Consider the following 15,501-nt stretch of genomic DNA (forward strand, 5'->3'; position numbering starts at 1 on the left):
GCATCCCCCACTCACCTCCCTCTCCCCCTGCCACCCCCTGTGCTTGAGGGAAGGAGTCTGAGCGCAGTTTGGAACAGCAGGATGCACTCTGGCTCCCGGCTGTGCCTTAAAATAAAGGAATCACATACGAATTTGTGGTTGTTTTTTTTTTTTTTTTTTCCCCTTAGTTGTGCGTTTTGCAATTTAATCTTTGGAGTTTGATTTGGGCACGTTAAGGAGGAGAGCTGGGCTGAAGCTGAGTTATCCCATTGCTGCATAAATACAGCAGTGGGGGAGTGTGGGAGGTGAGTAACAGAGTGGATGGTTCCCACCAGGAACCATCATTTCTCCAGCAACAACGAAATCCTTTGTATTTGTTGGTCAGGCCTTGACAAGCTGATATTTTCCTGCTCCTTGTCCTGGGATCAGGGATGGTGATTTAAGGACTAATGCGCCTCTGGGAGGAGGGTGGCAGGAAAATTAATCCACAAACACCAGAGGTTTATGTCCAAAAAGGCGACAGAGGAGTCCTTTTACTTTATTCAAATAAAGGGAGAGGCCATGGGGCATTCCCCTGGGGTCTCTCAGTTTTTTTATCTCGATTTCTAAATTATCTTTATTTCCCAACTACAAGTCCCTCTCTCTTTCCCCATTGGCTGAGGTACTTGAGAGGTACAGATTTCCCAGAATGCCTGATACATAAAATTCCCCTCGAATGTATAACCCTCCCTCTTAATTTTTAATTCTTATGGAATTTATGGTGTTTCCCCAGTGTCTCTTTCAACTTTCAATATCCAATTCCATTTACTAGCAAACCTACAGTTTGTTTATCAAGGCTTTGTAATCCTTTTCCATTCATCAATCATTGGAATCCATCCCCTTAATTGTTCCTTTTATCTCTCAGTGCTAGTTTCATCTATCAGCAGACCCGCAGCTTGTTTGTAAAGACAAATCCATCATTCCTCTCAAGGGGAAATGGCAGGGTGGGGTAACAGGATGGAGCAGGATTTCCCAGTGGGAATGGGGGTGTTTCAGCTTTGGAGCTCAACAGGTTGTGCTACTCTGTGGCTTCCACCAACACCCTGAGCTGCAAGTGGCCCCTGGGAGAAGCAGGGAAAGGCAATGAAAAGGCTTGGATATCTTCTGGAAGGATAGAGAACGGCCCTGGATTTTTAAATCCAGGAACAAGATGTTTCCTCTTCAGTTTCACCCCAGCCTTCAGTTAAAGTATTTTTTACTTTACCATTGTCAGGGTTGTAGGGTGAAGCAGAAAAGTAGACATTATTCAGTTCAGATAAATGCTGTAAATTAATCCCAGCTCCTTTGCAGTTTCCTGGTGTTTCCCCTTGTTCTTTATCCCATGCCATTTCCTGCTGAGAAACGTGAGCTGCTGTGGTAAGTCAGAAGTACAACACATACACATCTCATGAGGTTTCGAGTGACATGTAAGTATCACTTAAGGCTAAAACTCCAGCAGCTGCATATGCCTGTGAAATGTGACCTTTTCACTTCTTTCATGGGGGTTTTAACAGTGATTTCAAAATGAATCCTGAATCCCTGAATGTAGAGTAGAACAGACCAGGATAAATTTGGCATCCTGAGCCAGCTCAGCTGTCTGGGCACCCAGGTCTGCCTGTGATGAAATCTGTCCAGTCTGCTGCTGCAGGGAGCACGGGCAGAGGCATCTCTGTTTAAACATGTATTTTGATGTGTTGAAGGATTTGAGTTATGCCATTCTCATGGCAATTTTTGTCCTCTTTTCTAATTGGAATAACCTTGCTGTGTCCCTAGAGCATAAGGAAAAAAACTAAAAGCAACCAAAACTTGATCATGTGGAGTGTTCAGATTGTTTATTGTTGCATGGCTGCTATTTGCCACAAAAGGAAAAGAGGCTGAATACCAGAGATGTGTGCATTTCTTCACAGTTCTGATACTGCACAAAAGGAGGTCAATGTCCTTTCATCTGTTTGAAGTTCACATTTCAGATGTAACACTCTATGTGTGCTTTCTTCTTTCAGGAATTATTTCTTCCATTTTCCTATGACCTTTGCAAGTAAAAAAATCCTAATGTAAAATAAGTAGGAGTACAAGCACAAAAGGGCTGTGGATTTTTATGTGGGATTAAAATTCTGATCTGTTCTGCAACCCTTTTCAATCTACTTATTTTCTAGTTGTAAAATGCATTATGTTCAGAATTGCTTCCTGAGATTTTCAATTAAAAATGAAAGTATGAAGTTTTTTGAATGATACCTTCTATAATTTTTGACAAGGAATGCTTTTGGAACAACCTCTTTGATAGCACTGCAGTCAAATAATTCAGTTCTTTGTAGCCATGAAAGAAATCTAACTGAAAACACCCTTTCCACCTACATAGGCCTCTAGCTCTGTGACCTCAGTTCCTGAGGAAAGAGCTGCCTCTGCTCCCTGTGATGATTCTTCCTTCCCCATAGGTGTGTGAGCTGGGAAGAGAGAAGTTCCCAGCTGCATTCCCATCTACCTTCAGCCCTCCAGTGAGATATTTGTGTCATTTGAGCTGTGTTGTTCTGTGAATGGCATAATCCTTAGACCAAGTTTTGGAACCTGAAGTCTCAATTTTTCTCTTTTACTATCTAACTTGGGCAGATTTTCACCACTGGCCAAAAACATTACATCAAGGTGAGTGTAAGACCAAATATTTTTCCCTAGCTGCAGTTAATATTTTCTCCTGCAACTGTAATTGTTTTCAAATATAATATCTCCTATTTAAAATGGGAAAGAAAGCCTCTGAGAAACTAACACTGAAATATTTTCTTTTGGGTGTCAGGTAATTATATTCTGTGGCCATTAAAAGAAATTATTTCAGGTTTGAGAGCAGATATTGCTTTACTTCATTAATAAAAACAAAACAAGCATTAAAAAAAGCCAAACAAAACCCCACCAAAATCAAAAACCCTCAAAAATCCCACAAAACTCCAAGAAGTAGGAGAAAATTGCTACAGAGTCTGTGATTTCACCTTTTGATCCAAGTGTTTGGCATCTGTTTCTCATTTCTGATTCACTGTTCATTCAGTTAACTAGAGAATACAGATACACGTTTCCCCAGATGGTGTATTTCACTTTTGCAGAAATAAAAAGAGAGAGTGTTTTCTTTTTTAAACATGATGAATAAACATAAATTTTACTGTGGGGATGTTCGTCTAGAGAAGATATATGTTCTCCCAGGAGTGATATTGACTTTCTTTTTCTAGTAAAAATAAAATAGGGGAAATTTTTGTAACTGGTTGTGTTGTTCTTAAGTATTCTTTTTTTTTTTCTGGTTATTTGCTACAAATAATAAAAAAAAAAGATTTAACTGTAATGTCACTTTGATCATTTGAGATGCAAAAAGTTGCGTGCTGATAAAATAAAAAAGGTTTTGACAAAAATGTTTGTATTACCAGGTGTGAATATTCCCCATATTTCAGCTGTTGTGAATCAAGAGATGTTTTGAAGGTAAACATGGAAGGTAGATTAAAAGACAATATGAAGGGCCTGTTTATAGATTGTGTTCAAGCACTTCTCAAATCTGAGAATTGTTTGGATTAATAACTTTGCACTGGATGATCAACAAGTTGGAGCCCTAGGGCACATGAGCTGATGGCAGTGTAAACTTTTTGATAAAAATAATATCACAAACACAGAACAAGCTGAAACTGGCAAGACAGAAGCAGAATAAAGCTGGGCCAGGGAACCAAACCAAATAATGAGATAACTTCAGAAGGAGGTCAGCCCTGTGACCAAAAAACTCAATATGATGTCAAGGGACCACCATCAAGAATGAAATTATTGGATTTGGGGATTGGGTGATGGGTGTCACAGACATAATTTGGGTTGCAATCTGCTATAGGGGGTTCCTCTTTGAAGGCACTCAGCTCTATCTGCTCTGCATACTGGATAAAGAAACTATTTACTCAATGAATTGGAAACTGATCTTCCAAGAGGAACGTAGGGCAGGAAAATTGTTAGAGGGGGCATCTGCTTAGTTCCTTCATGGTTTGGTGGCAGCAACAATAATACCTGCTCTACCAGGGTGATGTATTTGAACACCATGCCCTCTTACTGGTGCTGGGTGATGTCATCTAGGTAGGGTGTCTTTACAAAGAGGACTGCTCTGAAATAAATAGGAAAGAACAGTAAAGAACATGAATTATGGAATAATAAGCTTTCATATGATTTTCTACTCCCAGTAGTTGCACTAGTGGTTTTGAATATTCATCCTATTGTGGTATGAAATTTTTAAGATTTTTTTTTTGCTGAGCTTTAAATCCTACCACTTTTACCTCTGGTGAAAACAAGTTCAAAATTTTTCCATGGTAGTAGCTCTTTGTCAGTTCAGGGACTTTGTTCTCAGCCCTGTTAGAAAAATGAGTTATGTTACAATCAGATCTGATGTCAAATGCTGTGGTCACTTTATACCCCCCTAATATTGCCTTATCATTCATACTGAAATTAAAAGAATCAATCAGCAACATTTTGTTTTCTTTTTAGGAAAGGGTTTCATAGGCCTAGAAATAATTTCACACACTGAAACAATCTATTAAAAAAATCCTCTGAATTTCTGTGACAGCTTCTAATGAAGGGTGCAGCATGGAGCACACAAACACAGGAAAGGCAAAACAAACACTTATGAGCTGGGAAGCCAAAAGGCATCACTGAGCTCAAACTTTAAATCAGGCAGCAGGGCTTTCCCATGGTAGCTGTAGTTTCCACTGGGGTATTTTTACACAACTGATTTTACAGAATAGCCACAGAAAAATTCTTCTGGTGACCATCTTCAACTGTCAAAATATGAGCACTACTTTGTGCTTTTGTAGTGACCCAGGAAAACTTGAAAAAGCCTAGAGACTGGAATACACAATGGTTTATTAGTCTTTTAAGGTACTAGATATATACAGGCACTCAGAATAAGCAACCTATGTTTCAGAGTTTGCACTTAAGCACTTGGAGAGATAGAAAAACACCATTTCAAGATTCATTTCAAAACATCATTTCAAGCAAAACAACATTTTCCTATTCCAGTTACATTTGGAGAATGCCTCTTCCCACTGGATATCTGAAATCCAGTCTGAGAAGTCCCCATAACCCTTCAAACTGAAATGAACATTTATTAGGTAATAGGTGACAGATTTATGAGACCTGGTGCCTGTCTCATTACCTGTACTACCAAAGAATATGGAAGTCAATACTAGAAAGTTTGCTTTTGTGATTCTGTGGTCTGGAGAAGGCCCACAGCAGGCTGAGGGTCAGATGAAAGAGTTAAAAGAAAGAAGCCAGCAGGATTCCAGTGTGTCCGTGAGAAGAGAAAGAAGATAAAGGTAGAGGAAAACAAAGAACATCTGTGCTGCAAGGAACACCACGGAAAAACAAGGTCTGTATTTTGGATTTTTGGGGATACTTTCTCAAAACAGTGCTTCCACCAATGGACTTCAGGGGTGGTGTGGTGATGGCAAATTAAATGGGGTGCAATATGGGGTCTGAAGGGTAAAAAAACACTGTGTGCAGGCACAATAATGGCTTGGATGAAGTTTCTTACAGATCTGCTTTGTGTCGTGTCTGCTCCCACAGCGGCGTCTGGTGACGTGGAACACAACAGACCCGTGGGGACGGACGGGGGGAGCAGAGCCCTGCAGGACCCAGAGAGCAGCGAGGGGAGCAGCCAAAGGGCTCCGGACCCAGAGAATTTGGCATCCGGAATTGGAGCTCCAGTGGGCCACGGGGAGCACAGACCGGTGAGGCCTCTGGCATCTGGCATATTTACCAGGTGAGCCATCAGTTAGAGGAAAATGGGCTCGAACTTATCAAGAGAAGAGAGCACAGTTTTGTCTGCGTGGAAAGCTTTGCTTCAAAGCAAAGACATTAAAATTACAGATGATGCTCTTCGTAGCATGTTACTATGGGCTAAATCCCAAAATTTCGGCACTGATGTAAATACAGCTTTTTCTGTTAGATGGTGGAAAGCCGTTGGGGACAGACTGTGGGATGTGATCTCGCAAGGGGACAAAGCAGCTGTAAATTTAGCTACGACATGGAGACAGCTTTATGATGTTTTAAGAGAGTGGAGGATGAAGCAGAAGGTGGAACGACAGCCAGGGCAAGGCACGGGAGCTGGTGGGCAACAACAGATGGCTGAGGTTCGGTCTGCTGCTGTGCCCCTCCCTGGGGGACAGCCTGCGGGAGTCGCTTCCGTGGGGGATTCGTCAGGCTCTGCTGATGCGGGGACTGAGCGGCCACGGAGCAATACCCGCCGATATTTGTCTCAGAGAGACCGCGTACAACCGCTGTATCCTTCTCCTGCACAGCAGGAGTTAAATGCGAGGCGCAGATACCTTCCTCCTGCCCGGCAGTTAGCAGAGCTGACCTTGGGAGAGACACAAGCCTGGCCGTCTGCCCCCCCGCTCTCTTCTGAGTCAGATGAAGGAACGGAGCTGTTGGGAGTCTCTCCTCCGCTACCTGATTCTGACAGAGAAGATGATGAATTGCCAGAGATGAGAAACTCTGTCCAGAAGCGTGGATCTGCCTCTCGGAAATCTTGTAGTAGATCTAAGCTTGCTGCTTCTTGGACTTTACCTCCTTGTGAAGTGTCTGTGATGCCGCTCGACCCTGCCCAGTTTTGGGAATCTGTCAAGGAAAAGGCAATGGAGATGTGTAATGGGGACTTAATAGAAAAACTAGGTGCGCCAGCAACGACCAATGCACCGAGCGCTGATACAGATGTTGTTAGTAATGATCACACAGCCTTTCCTGCTCCCAAAGCAACTCCTAACACAGGACAGAATTATACACATAAAGCATTTTCCTGGGGATTTGTTCGATCCCTTCTGTCAAAGGTCGCCCAATTTGGTGTTAATTCTCCTGAGGTAATGCGATTGATTCATGTTATTAATGTTTATAGGCTTGCTCCACATGATATAAGACACCTTGCTATGATTTTGTTTGAACCTGTACTGTATGATATATTTCAAGATATGTGGAGGGAGTTAGTCGAGAGTGCTGCCTTAAACAATATGCAACTCCCACAGCAACACCCCTGTCATGGGGTGGGAGTTGATGCCTTGATGGGCACTGGGCCTTTTGGTGACCCACAGTTACAGGCCCAGTGGGATCCTCTGGTTTTGGCACAGGCTCAACAAATAGGCATCAGTGCTGTAATTAAAACAATGGAGTTGGCACCTCCAAAACAGAAATGTTTTGCTCCCAAAGAGCAAGGACGGGGAATGGCACAAGGCCCAAAAAATAATGAGCAAAAGATGAAAGCTAAAACAAATTTGAGCTGTAAGACTATTTGCAATCACTGTGGTAAATCTGGATACTACACTAAACAATGCAAACAGAAAGCTGTTGCAGGGAAACTGGAAGAAGAGCACAAAGCAGTGTGGGGGGACAACAACCACAAGCTCTCCCAGCACTGAAAAGCTGTCAATTTGTGGACAATATTCAGGGGCCATAAGGGGCTCCACAGAGGTAAATACATAGATATACCCACCGTGTACACAGTAGGTATTGCAATAAAACAAATATGCAAAGTTCCTCATGATGCCTATAGTCCCATAGGACGCAGGCTGAGTGCTTTTTTGATAGGGAGATCAAGCAGTATTATTAAAGGTATTTATGTACTTTTAGGGATTATTGATGCTGATTACCTGGGACAAATTCATGCTATTTTATCTGTTAGTGAACCCCCTGTTATCATTCCGAAAGGTACTTGCATTGCTCAACTTGTTCCCTTTGTGAGTTGTATTCCAAATACAGTGAACCGGAGTGGTGGCACTGGAGGTTTTAGATCTACAAGAGCACCTCGAGTATTTTGGACTCAGAAAGCGCCAGAGAAATGTCTGGAAAGAACATGTGTCATCACAGCCAAGGGACATCATGCAGAGACTATAACAATAACAGGTTTGATTTACACAGGAGCAGATGTAACTATAATCTCACAGCTTTACTGGCCTCAGATGTGGCCTCTTACACAAAAGGGTTCTGGAATTATTGAACGGGGTGGTTCAACTACAGGTGCTCTGTCTGCCATTGAGATTAATGTAAAACACCCTGATGGCCAACAAGCCTAACATCAGGCCTTACGTTGTTAGTTCCCAACATAATTTGTGGGGGGGCAGATTGCTTATCTCAGTGGGGTGTCAAAATCACTACATATTTTTAGCAGGGGCTACTGGGATGCAGGGCCTTAAACATCCAGGCCCTGACATGGTCTGTCTGGGTGAGTCAGTGGCACCTCACTATTGAAAAGCTTGCTGCCCTGCAAGAATTGGTAGCAGAGCAGCTGCAAGCTGGACATACTGAAAAATCATTCAGCCCATGGAATACCCCCTTTTTTTTATAAATAATAAATAAATGAAATAAATCAGGGAAATGGAGACTTTTGTGTGATTTGCAACAGGTAAATGCTGCAATGAGTTACCAGAATACCTGAATTTGGTAGTTTTAAGTAGGTTTATGTCACAATTGACACTTTCATGCAATGGTTGCATCATCATTTACAGGAGAAGCAGCTCGTGATGCTATTCATCATTTTTGTCATGCTTTTTCTATTTTAGGAGCTCCATCACACATAAAGACAGATAATGGCCCAGCCTATGCTTCTCAAAAACTGCAAATGGTTTTCTGTGCTTGGGGCATTGATCATTCTACAGGTATCCCGCATGCCTCTACGGGCCAAGCAATCACTGAAACAGCTCATGGCATTCTTAAGCTCCAAAATGAAAAAGAGAAAGGGGGCATGCAACAGGAACCCCCTCAAGAGAGATTAGATAAGGCAGTTTATGTCTTAAACTTTTAAAGTCCCTTGCCTGATTCACAGTTGTCTCCTATTTTCTATCATTTTTCCTCTCTGAATTCTAAACAAGCAGACTTTGGTAGAAATATTAAGGTGTGGGTTAAAGATTTACTTACTGGAGTGTGGTCTGGTCCCATGGAATTAATAACTTGGGGAAGGGGATATGTTTGTGTTTTGACAGACAATGGCCCTGGCTGGGTTCCTGCTCTCTGTATTAAGCCCTACCTAGAGCGTGCAAAAATGAACAGGATGGATGGTCCTACAGCCAAAGCAGAGCATGTGGATGACACTGGCTGAGACCATACATCAGGATATGTTGTGTTTGTGAATTCATAAGATTTAAAAAAATTAAGTCACAGGAGTGGTTTAGACTTCAAAGAAAGAGTTATTCACTTATGGGTGGATGAATAATGGGAATGGTTAAGTAGTTTCTTTGTAGGGTGGGGCATCACTGTATGGTTAAAAGCATGGTTAAGAATCGGATTGTCAATGTTGCTGGTGATTATAAATCTTGTTTTGTATCTCCCTTGTTTGCCTGGATTTCTGCAAAGGGCCCTGCAGAAATCCTTGGCAGCTGTGTTTGCTGCTCAAATACAAAGAAAACGGGGAACTGTGGCTGAGATGGGTCAGATGAAAGAGTTAACAGAAAGAAGAAGCCAGCAGGATTCTTGTGTGTCCATGGGAAGAAGAAAAAGAAGATAAAGGTAGAGGAAAACAAAGAACATCAGTGTTGAGAAAAAAAAACATGAAAAAACAAGATCCATCTCTATTTTGGATTTTTGGGGATACTTTCTCAAAACAGTGCTTCCACCAGGGGACTTGAGGGGTGGTGTGATGATGGCAAATTAAACGGGGTGCACTATGGCCAGAAGGGTATAAAAATGCTGTGTACAGGCACAATAAAATCTTGGATGAAGTTTCTTATGGATCTGCTTTGTGTCTCTCGTCTGCTCCCACAGCAACACTGGTCTCTGTATGAATTAGGTATTTTCAGAAGTTCAGAATATACAGTGGAAATTTAGGATTATTCAGACGCAGTTTGAAAGTGATAATGGTTTTGATCTGCATCTATGGTGGTATGTAAATATCCAAGAATGACAGGGAGTGACGCAGAAGGCCTGCAGTTTGAGCCTAATTAGTAGCTATGTAATAAAGTGGTAGTTTACAAAGTCAGCCCAGAGGGTCTAGTTTCTTTGTATTTAATGGTTTTATTACAGCTAGTGAGAGATAAATGCAGAAAAAGTCAGATAAGTAAAAAAAAAATAATCTCCACATATTTTCTTATTTGCAAGGAGAGCAAATAAGATAAAGCAAATAAATAAAGCAGTCATGGGGAGAAGTTAGGCAAGTCACTGTAAAAAAATCACATTTACAATAGAAGTATAAAGACAAATGGGAAAGATAAAGGAGATTTTAGAAAGTACTTCTAAGTTATATTTATCACAGGGCTATTTGCAAGAGGTTAAGGTAAATGTCACTTGTCGCTACATAAATTCTCTTATTTTATAGTGCGCTGTACTCATCTCTCACTTCTGCGAAGATAATCCCAACCCCCAAAAACCAGAGGCTGAGCGCCATCAAGTGGTAGATCTTACTATACCAATGCTGTTTATTAATGGATGAGTATCCACTAGGAACTTCAATTCCGTCCTTACCAGAAAATTCCAGAAAGATTTCTCTCCTTCGGTTACAACGCATTACATCTGCTAATTCCCTGAAGACACTGATATTGATAAAAAAACTAAATATCTGTATTATAACTACATCTGCATCAACACATGAAACATTGAAACATGCAATAGTAAGGTTTTGCTTATATATAACGTTAGAAAATTCTGAAAACCATAAAATAAGCATCACCTTAAAAAAGAGCCCAATACCCCCAGCAATATAAAACCACTCACAAATATATTTGTTTGTAAACGTTCATTAATGCAGTAAACTAAAGAGTATTTTATGAAAATAATAATTTTAACAAAATAATTAGGCAGCTTGTAAAACCCAAAAAATCTTAAAAAACTAGAATAAACCCCAAACAAAAAAAAAACGTGTAAGTTAAGGATTGCACAATAACTCTAAGGTTTCTTACTTGACGGCACAGCTCTTTTATTGAAAAAGTGGCTGGCTCTTAAAAGAGCCTTTGGGTTAAAGGGTATTTTGAGCAGGCGTTTACTTGGAGCTGGTGTACTTGGTGACAGCCTTGGTGCCCTCGGACACGGCGTGCTTGGCCAGCTCGCCGGGCAGCAGCAGCCGCACGGCCGTCTGGATCTCCCGCGACGTGATGGTGGAGCGCTTGTTGTAGTGCGCCAGGCGCGACGCCTCGCCGGCGATGCGCTCGAAGATGTCGTTGACGAAGGAGTTCATGATGCCCATGGCCTTGGACGAGATGCCCGTGTCGGGGTGCACCTGCTTCAGCACCTTGTACACGTAGATGGAGTAGCTCTCCTTGCGGCTCTTCTTGCGCTTCTTGTCGCCTTTTTTCTGCGTCTTGGTCACCGCCTTCTTAGAGCCCTTCTTGGGCGCGGGGGCGGACTTGGCCGGCTCAGGCATGGCAGCAATGGTTTGACTCCCGAAACCACGGAAGTGCTCGGAGATAAACACAGAGGCGAAGTGAGGAGCACGGCTGTGCGCCACGTATTTATAGCTGCTCTATGCAAATGAGCAGCATTGACCGCGCGCATTCTCATTGGTCAGTCCAGAAAAAGATGTCATCGTTCCCAAGCAGTCGCGTCTGATTGGTCAGAATTGGATTCGCCTTCTCATTGGCTCCCCGTACAAGACCTACTTCTCAGCCTATCAGCGAAGGGACGAGATAGTAAAGCGAGAGCCGAGCGGGGGAGCGCCGAGTGCCTGCTCCGCTGTGCTGTGCGTTCCTGTCCGCAGGGAGCGAGCGAGCGAGGCGAGATGTCCGGGCGCGGGAAGCAGGGCGGGAAGGCGCGCGCCAAGGCCAAGTCGCGCTCGTCGCGGGCCGGGCTGCAGTTCCCCGTGGGCCGCGTGCACCGGCTGCTGCGCAAGGGCAACTACGCGGAGCGCGTGGGCGCCGGCGCCCCGGTGTACCTGGCGGCCGTGCTGGAGTACCTGACGGCCGAGATCCTGGAGCTGGCGGGCAACGCGGCCCGCGACAACAAGAAGACGCGCATCATCCCCCGCCACCTGCAGCTCGCCATCCGCAACGACGAGGAGCTCAACAAGCTGCTGGGCAAGGTGACCATCGCGCAGGGCGGCGTGCTGCCCAACATCCAGGCCGTGCTGCTGCCCAAGAAGACCGACAGCCACAAGGCTAAAGCCAAGTGAGCACCGAAGAACAAAGGCTGCAGACTTTTCACCAAGAGAAACCCAAAGGCTCTTTTCAGAGCCACCCACAAGGTCCTAAGAGAGCTGAGTTATCTAAACAACAGTGAAAGCACTTCCGTATTAACTACTTAACCCGTGTTTTAACTTATTTTTTTTATTTTTTGGTTGGATATAGTAGCGACGTTTTTCATATTTTCGTTAGCAAAGTCGAGCCAAAACGTCCTCCTCCCCATGCAGGTTCTTCCAGGTATGAGATATTTTCCGTTTAAGTTCTTTCGGAGAACATAGGGGACTCTGTTCGTTGAGAGTTCCTGTCCCTCCCCCCTTTTCCGCCTCTTTCTCCTCCGAGTGGCTGATACAGTTCCAGCGATAAGAGGCGTAATCGTTTCCGGGGAAGGGAGGGGGAAGGGAAGCGGGCCGGGATTTTCGCTGGCCAATCCTTGAGCAGGGCGGGCTTTTTCAACACTTAAAGCTCTTTCTCATTGGGAACAAAAGGATTGGGAGAGATCAGGCCTATTTTTGTGTCTGTAAAGAAACCCTCCCCTCCTCCCCCCAAACAGACAAAGGCATTTACGGAGATACTTTATAAGAAATAATTCAATAGATTAGACATGGCTCAGTGGTAGCGTGCCTGGCAATTGCATTATTTTGTTACAAAATATATATTAAAAAAAACATACATCCGATTTTTTTTTATATCAAATCATTACAAAACATCGTTTCTCGGTAGTCAAAGTAATCACCCGGAGGAAAAACAAATGTCTACACTTCCCTAAAGCCGCCGCGCTCTACCGCGTTCTTTAGGCTCTCTTTCGGTAATCCTAGGGAACAAAAAACACAAGACACAATTGACCTCTTGACGACTTACGAATTGCTGGACCCTTGCTGCAGGTTACGGACGACCTCGGTGCATCAGCTCCTTTAGGGAAAGTGTGGGTGGCTCTTAAAAGAGCCGTTGGATAACAAAGTATGTAGAACAAAACTCTCCTGGTACAATTTACTTCTTCTTGGGAGCCGCCTTCTTTGCCTTGGCCGCTTTGGGTTTGGCCGCCTTGGGCTTGGCTGCCTTGGGCTTCACCGCCTTCGCCTTAGCCGGGCTCTTCGCTGCCTTCTTGGGGCGGCCTGCCTTTGCGGCTTTCTTGGGGCTCTTGGCCGCTTTCTTGGCAGCTGCAGCCGCCGGCTTCTTCGCCTTCTTGGGGCTCTTCTTCACCGCCGCCGCCTTCTTGGGCTTCTTGGCAGCGCTGGCGGGCTTCTTAGCCGCCGGCTTCTTGGGCTTGGCAGCAGCCGTTCTCTTCTTGGGGGCTTTTTCTTTCACTTCTCCGGGCTTCTTGTTAAGACGAAAAGAGCCGGAGGCGCCGGTGCCCTTGGTCTGCACCAGGGTGCCCTTGCTGACGAGGCTCTTGAGCCCCAGCTTGATGCGGCTGTTGTTCTTCTCCACATCGTAGCCGCCGGCGGCCAGCGCCTTCTTGAGCGCGGCGAGGGAGAGCCCCTTGCGCTCCTTGGAGGCGGACACGGCCTTGGTGATGAGCTCGGTGACGCTGGGCCCCGCGGGCTTGCGGGCTTTGGAGCCGCTCGCCGCCTTCTTCGGCTTCTTGGCGGCGGCCTTGGCGCCGGGCGCGGGCGCATCGGGGGCGGCGGTGGGAGCGGTCTCGGACATCGCGGCGACTTCCTCTGCGGAGCGGGCGAACACAATTGGGCTGGCCCGGGTCAGATGCTCGTATTTTTAGAGCGGAGCCGAGCGGTGATTGGTGGCTTGCAGAGCCCGCCCCGCTGCACGGCCGGGGAGCCCTTCGGTGTGCTCGATTTGTGTTTCTTTGGACTAACAAAAGTGTATTTTCCTCGGAATTTCTGCCACCAAATCGCCCGATTTCCCCGGTGAGGGGGGAGAAGAGCAGGTACTTGCGTTCGGGAGAGTTTCCTGCGGCAAACACGCGATTTGAGTTAAAGGAGAGGCGATAAATCCCGTGTGCTGCTGCTGGAGAGACCTCTGAAGGGAGAAACTTTTGTTTTTCCTTGCAAATTAAAAATTTCCTTTTGACATAAATGCCACAGCAACGACTCAGTCTTATTCTTTAGAGGGTTTTCTTGGGGTCGAAGTTGAAATCTGACGATTTGAAGCTATTTCGAAAGTTTAAATTGATTTTGAAGAGGAGGAAGTAACACAAACTCCTTTTTCAGCTCTGAATATGGATTAAGAACCGGTTCCTTTGACCATGTGTTTTACCTACTAAAACGCTAAAGTCTAGTGAAATAGTGTCTCGTACAATCTCCTATTCCATTTTTTATAGAAACATAAGCGATTTTGTTATTATCTGGAGATTTATGAACATACAGTTGGTTTATTTTGTCTTCCTGGAAATTCAGTACAAGGGAGGCAAAGTTACTCTGCTGCCCTATGTGGGGTGGTTTCTTTTTGTTTGTTTTCCATACGAATTTTTCTGCCGATTATTAAGTAAATCAAGGTATTTGCTTACCGTGTTCCATTTTATTTTGAAGTATATAGTCATTTAAAACCTTAGGTTACAAAACTGCAGCTTTGTAAAAGAAAGCAATCTCCTAAACTTCTGTTGTTTATGGAAGTTATCTTTATCTCTGGTAATTTAAGATTTGCAAGGACTAGTATTGCAGTTTAGTAATCATGCTCTTCATTCCCAAATGATATTATCGTCTTTTATATTTTCTCTAAAAGTAGTAGAATTTTAAACCATGTTACTGTTTGGATTTTTTAATGTGTCTCACACAATATGGCTACACAAAGGTTTAGCTAAAGCCTCTAAATTCTGAATCCTCTTCTCACTCTAAATAAAACCCACCGAATTATTACATGTGCATTTTACAGCAATCACTGGAATAAGGAAATACTTTTATGACAGAAACTAGAGCACTTTGTGATAACCTGAGTTTTAACAAGGGGAGAGGTAGGCCGTAGGTCATTCCTAAAGAACCAGGAAGGATTCAATCAATACTGATACCTGCTGGAAGATGGTGTAATATGCTGAACAGAACAGAGCTCTGGATTAATATTTCATTAATCTGTAACTGATTGTGGAAAAAAAAAACTATATTATCCATTGCCTTTTGTAGTTGTTTAAGAATCACAAAGACTACACTACAGCCAAGTCCTTTTGTATTGGCTGATATAACATATCCGAATACAGTATTTAAGTACATGTTAGCAACCAGTAATTCAGACTGCATGAGTATATAGTTATAATTCTATTTTTGTGTCATGGTTTCATTTACTAGGGCTTTTTTATAAATGCTAAAATATATAAGATGAGAGATTTAGCTTGCTGTAAAATTGTGTTTTAGGGAATGTGAAATTGTGAATAAATGCAGTGAAGTGAAAAATTGTGACCTCCACCCCATAAATATAAAATACCATAAAAAAGGTTGAGTAAAACTGCACCTGAGCTCTGTAT

The 15,501-nt window shown here is 43.6% G+C and overlaps 3 protein-coding genes and 1 long non-coding RNA gene across 4 annotated transcripts; 2 read left to right on the forward strand and 2 right to left on the reverse strand.

Moving 5' to 3' along the window:
- Positions 1-6,519: 6,519 nt before the first annotated feature.
- Positions 6,520-11,485, reverse strand: LOC131573089 (histone H2B 1/2/3/4/6). Its single transcript, XM_058826685.1, has 2 exons — positions 10,875-11,485; positions 6,520-6,615 (listed from the first exon to the last, which is right to left on the reverse strand). Exon 1 carries the CDS (start codon positions 11,333-11,335, stop codon positions 10,955-10,957), a length of 381 nt encoding a protein of 126 aa, XP_058682668.1. The 5' UTR covers positions 11,336-11,485; the 3' UTR covers positions 6,520-6,615; positions 10,875-10,954.
- On the forward strand, positions 6,626-9,674 carry LOC131573102 (uncharacterized). The gene is made up of 3 exons (XR_009276129.1): positions 6,626-7,890; positions 8,547-8,642; positions 9,337-9,674. It is a non-coding gene; the product is annotated as an uncharacterized LOC131573102 (long non-coding RNA).
- A 54-nt stretch (positions 11,486-11,539) lies between the features above and the next one.
- On the forward strand, positions 11,540-12,227 carry LOC131573082 (histone H2A-IV). Its single transcript, XM_058826677.1, has one exon. It carries the CDS (start codon positions 11,690-11,692, stop codon positions 12,077-12,079), a length of 390 nt encoding a protein of 129 aa, XP_058682660.1. The 5' UTR covers positions 11,540-11,689; the 3' UTR covers positions 12,080-12,227.
- A 62-nt stretch (positions 12,228-12,289) lies between these two features.
- On the reverse strand, positions 12,290-14,081 carry LOC131573074 (histone H1.01). Its single transcript, XM_058826668.1, has one exon. It carries the CDS (start codon positions 13,734-13,736, stop codon positions 13,077-13,079), a length of 660 nt encoding a protein of 219 aa, XP_058682651.1. The 5' UTR covers positions 13,737-14,081; the 3' UTR covers positions 12,290-13,076.
- Positions 14,082-15,501: the final 1,420 nt, after the last annotated feature.

Source organism: Poecile atricapillus, chromosome Z (genome assembly GCF_030490865.1).
Source record: "Poecile atricapillus isolate bPoeAtr1 chromosome Z, bPoeAtr1.hap1, whole genome shotgun sequence".
In the NCBI taxonomy this organism is placed as follows: domain Eukaryota; kingdom Metazoa; phylum Chordata; class Aves; order Passeriformes; family Paridae; genus Poecile; species Poecile atricapillus.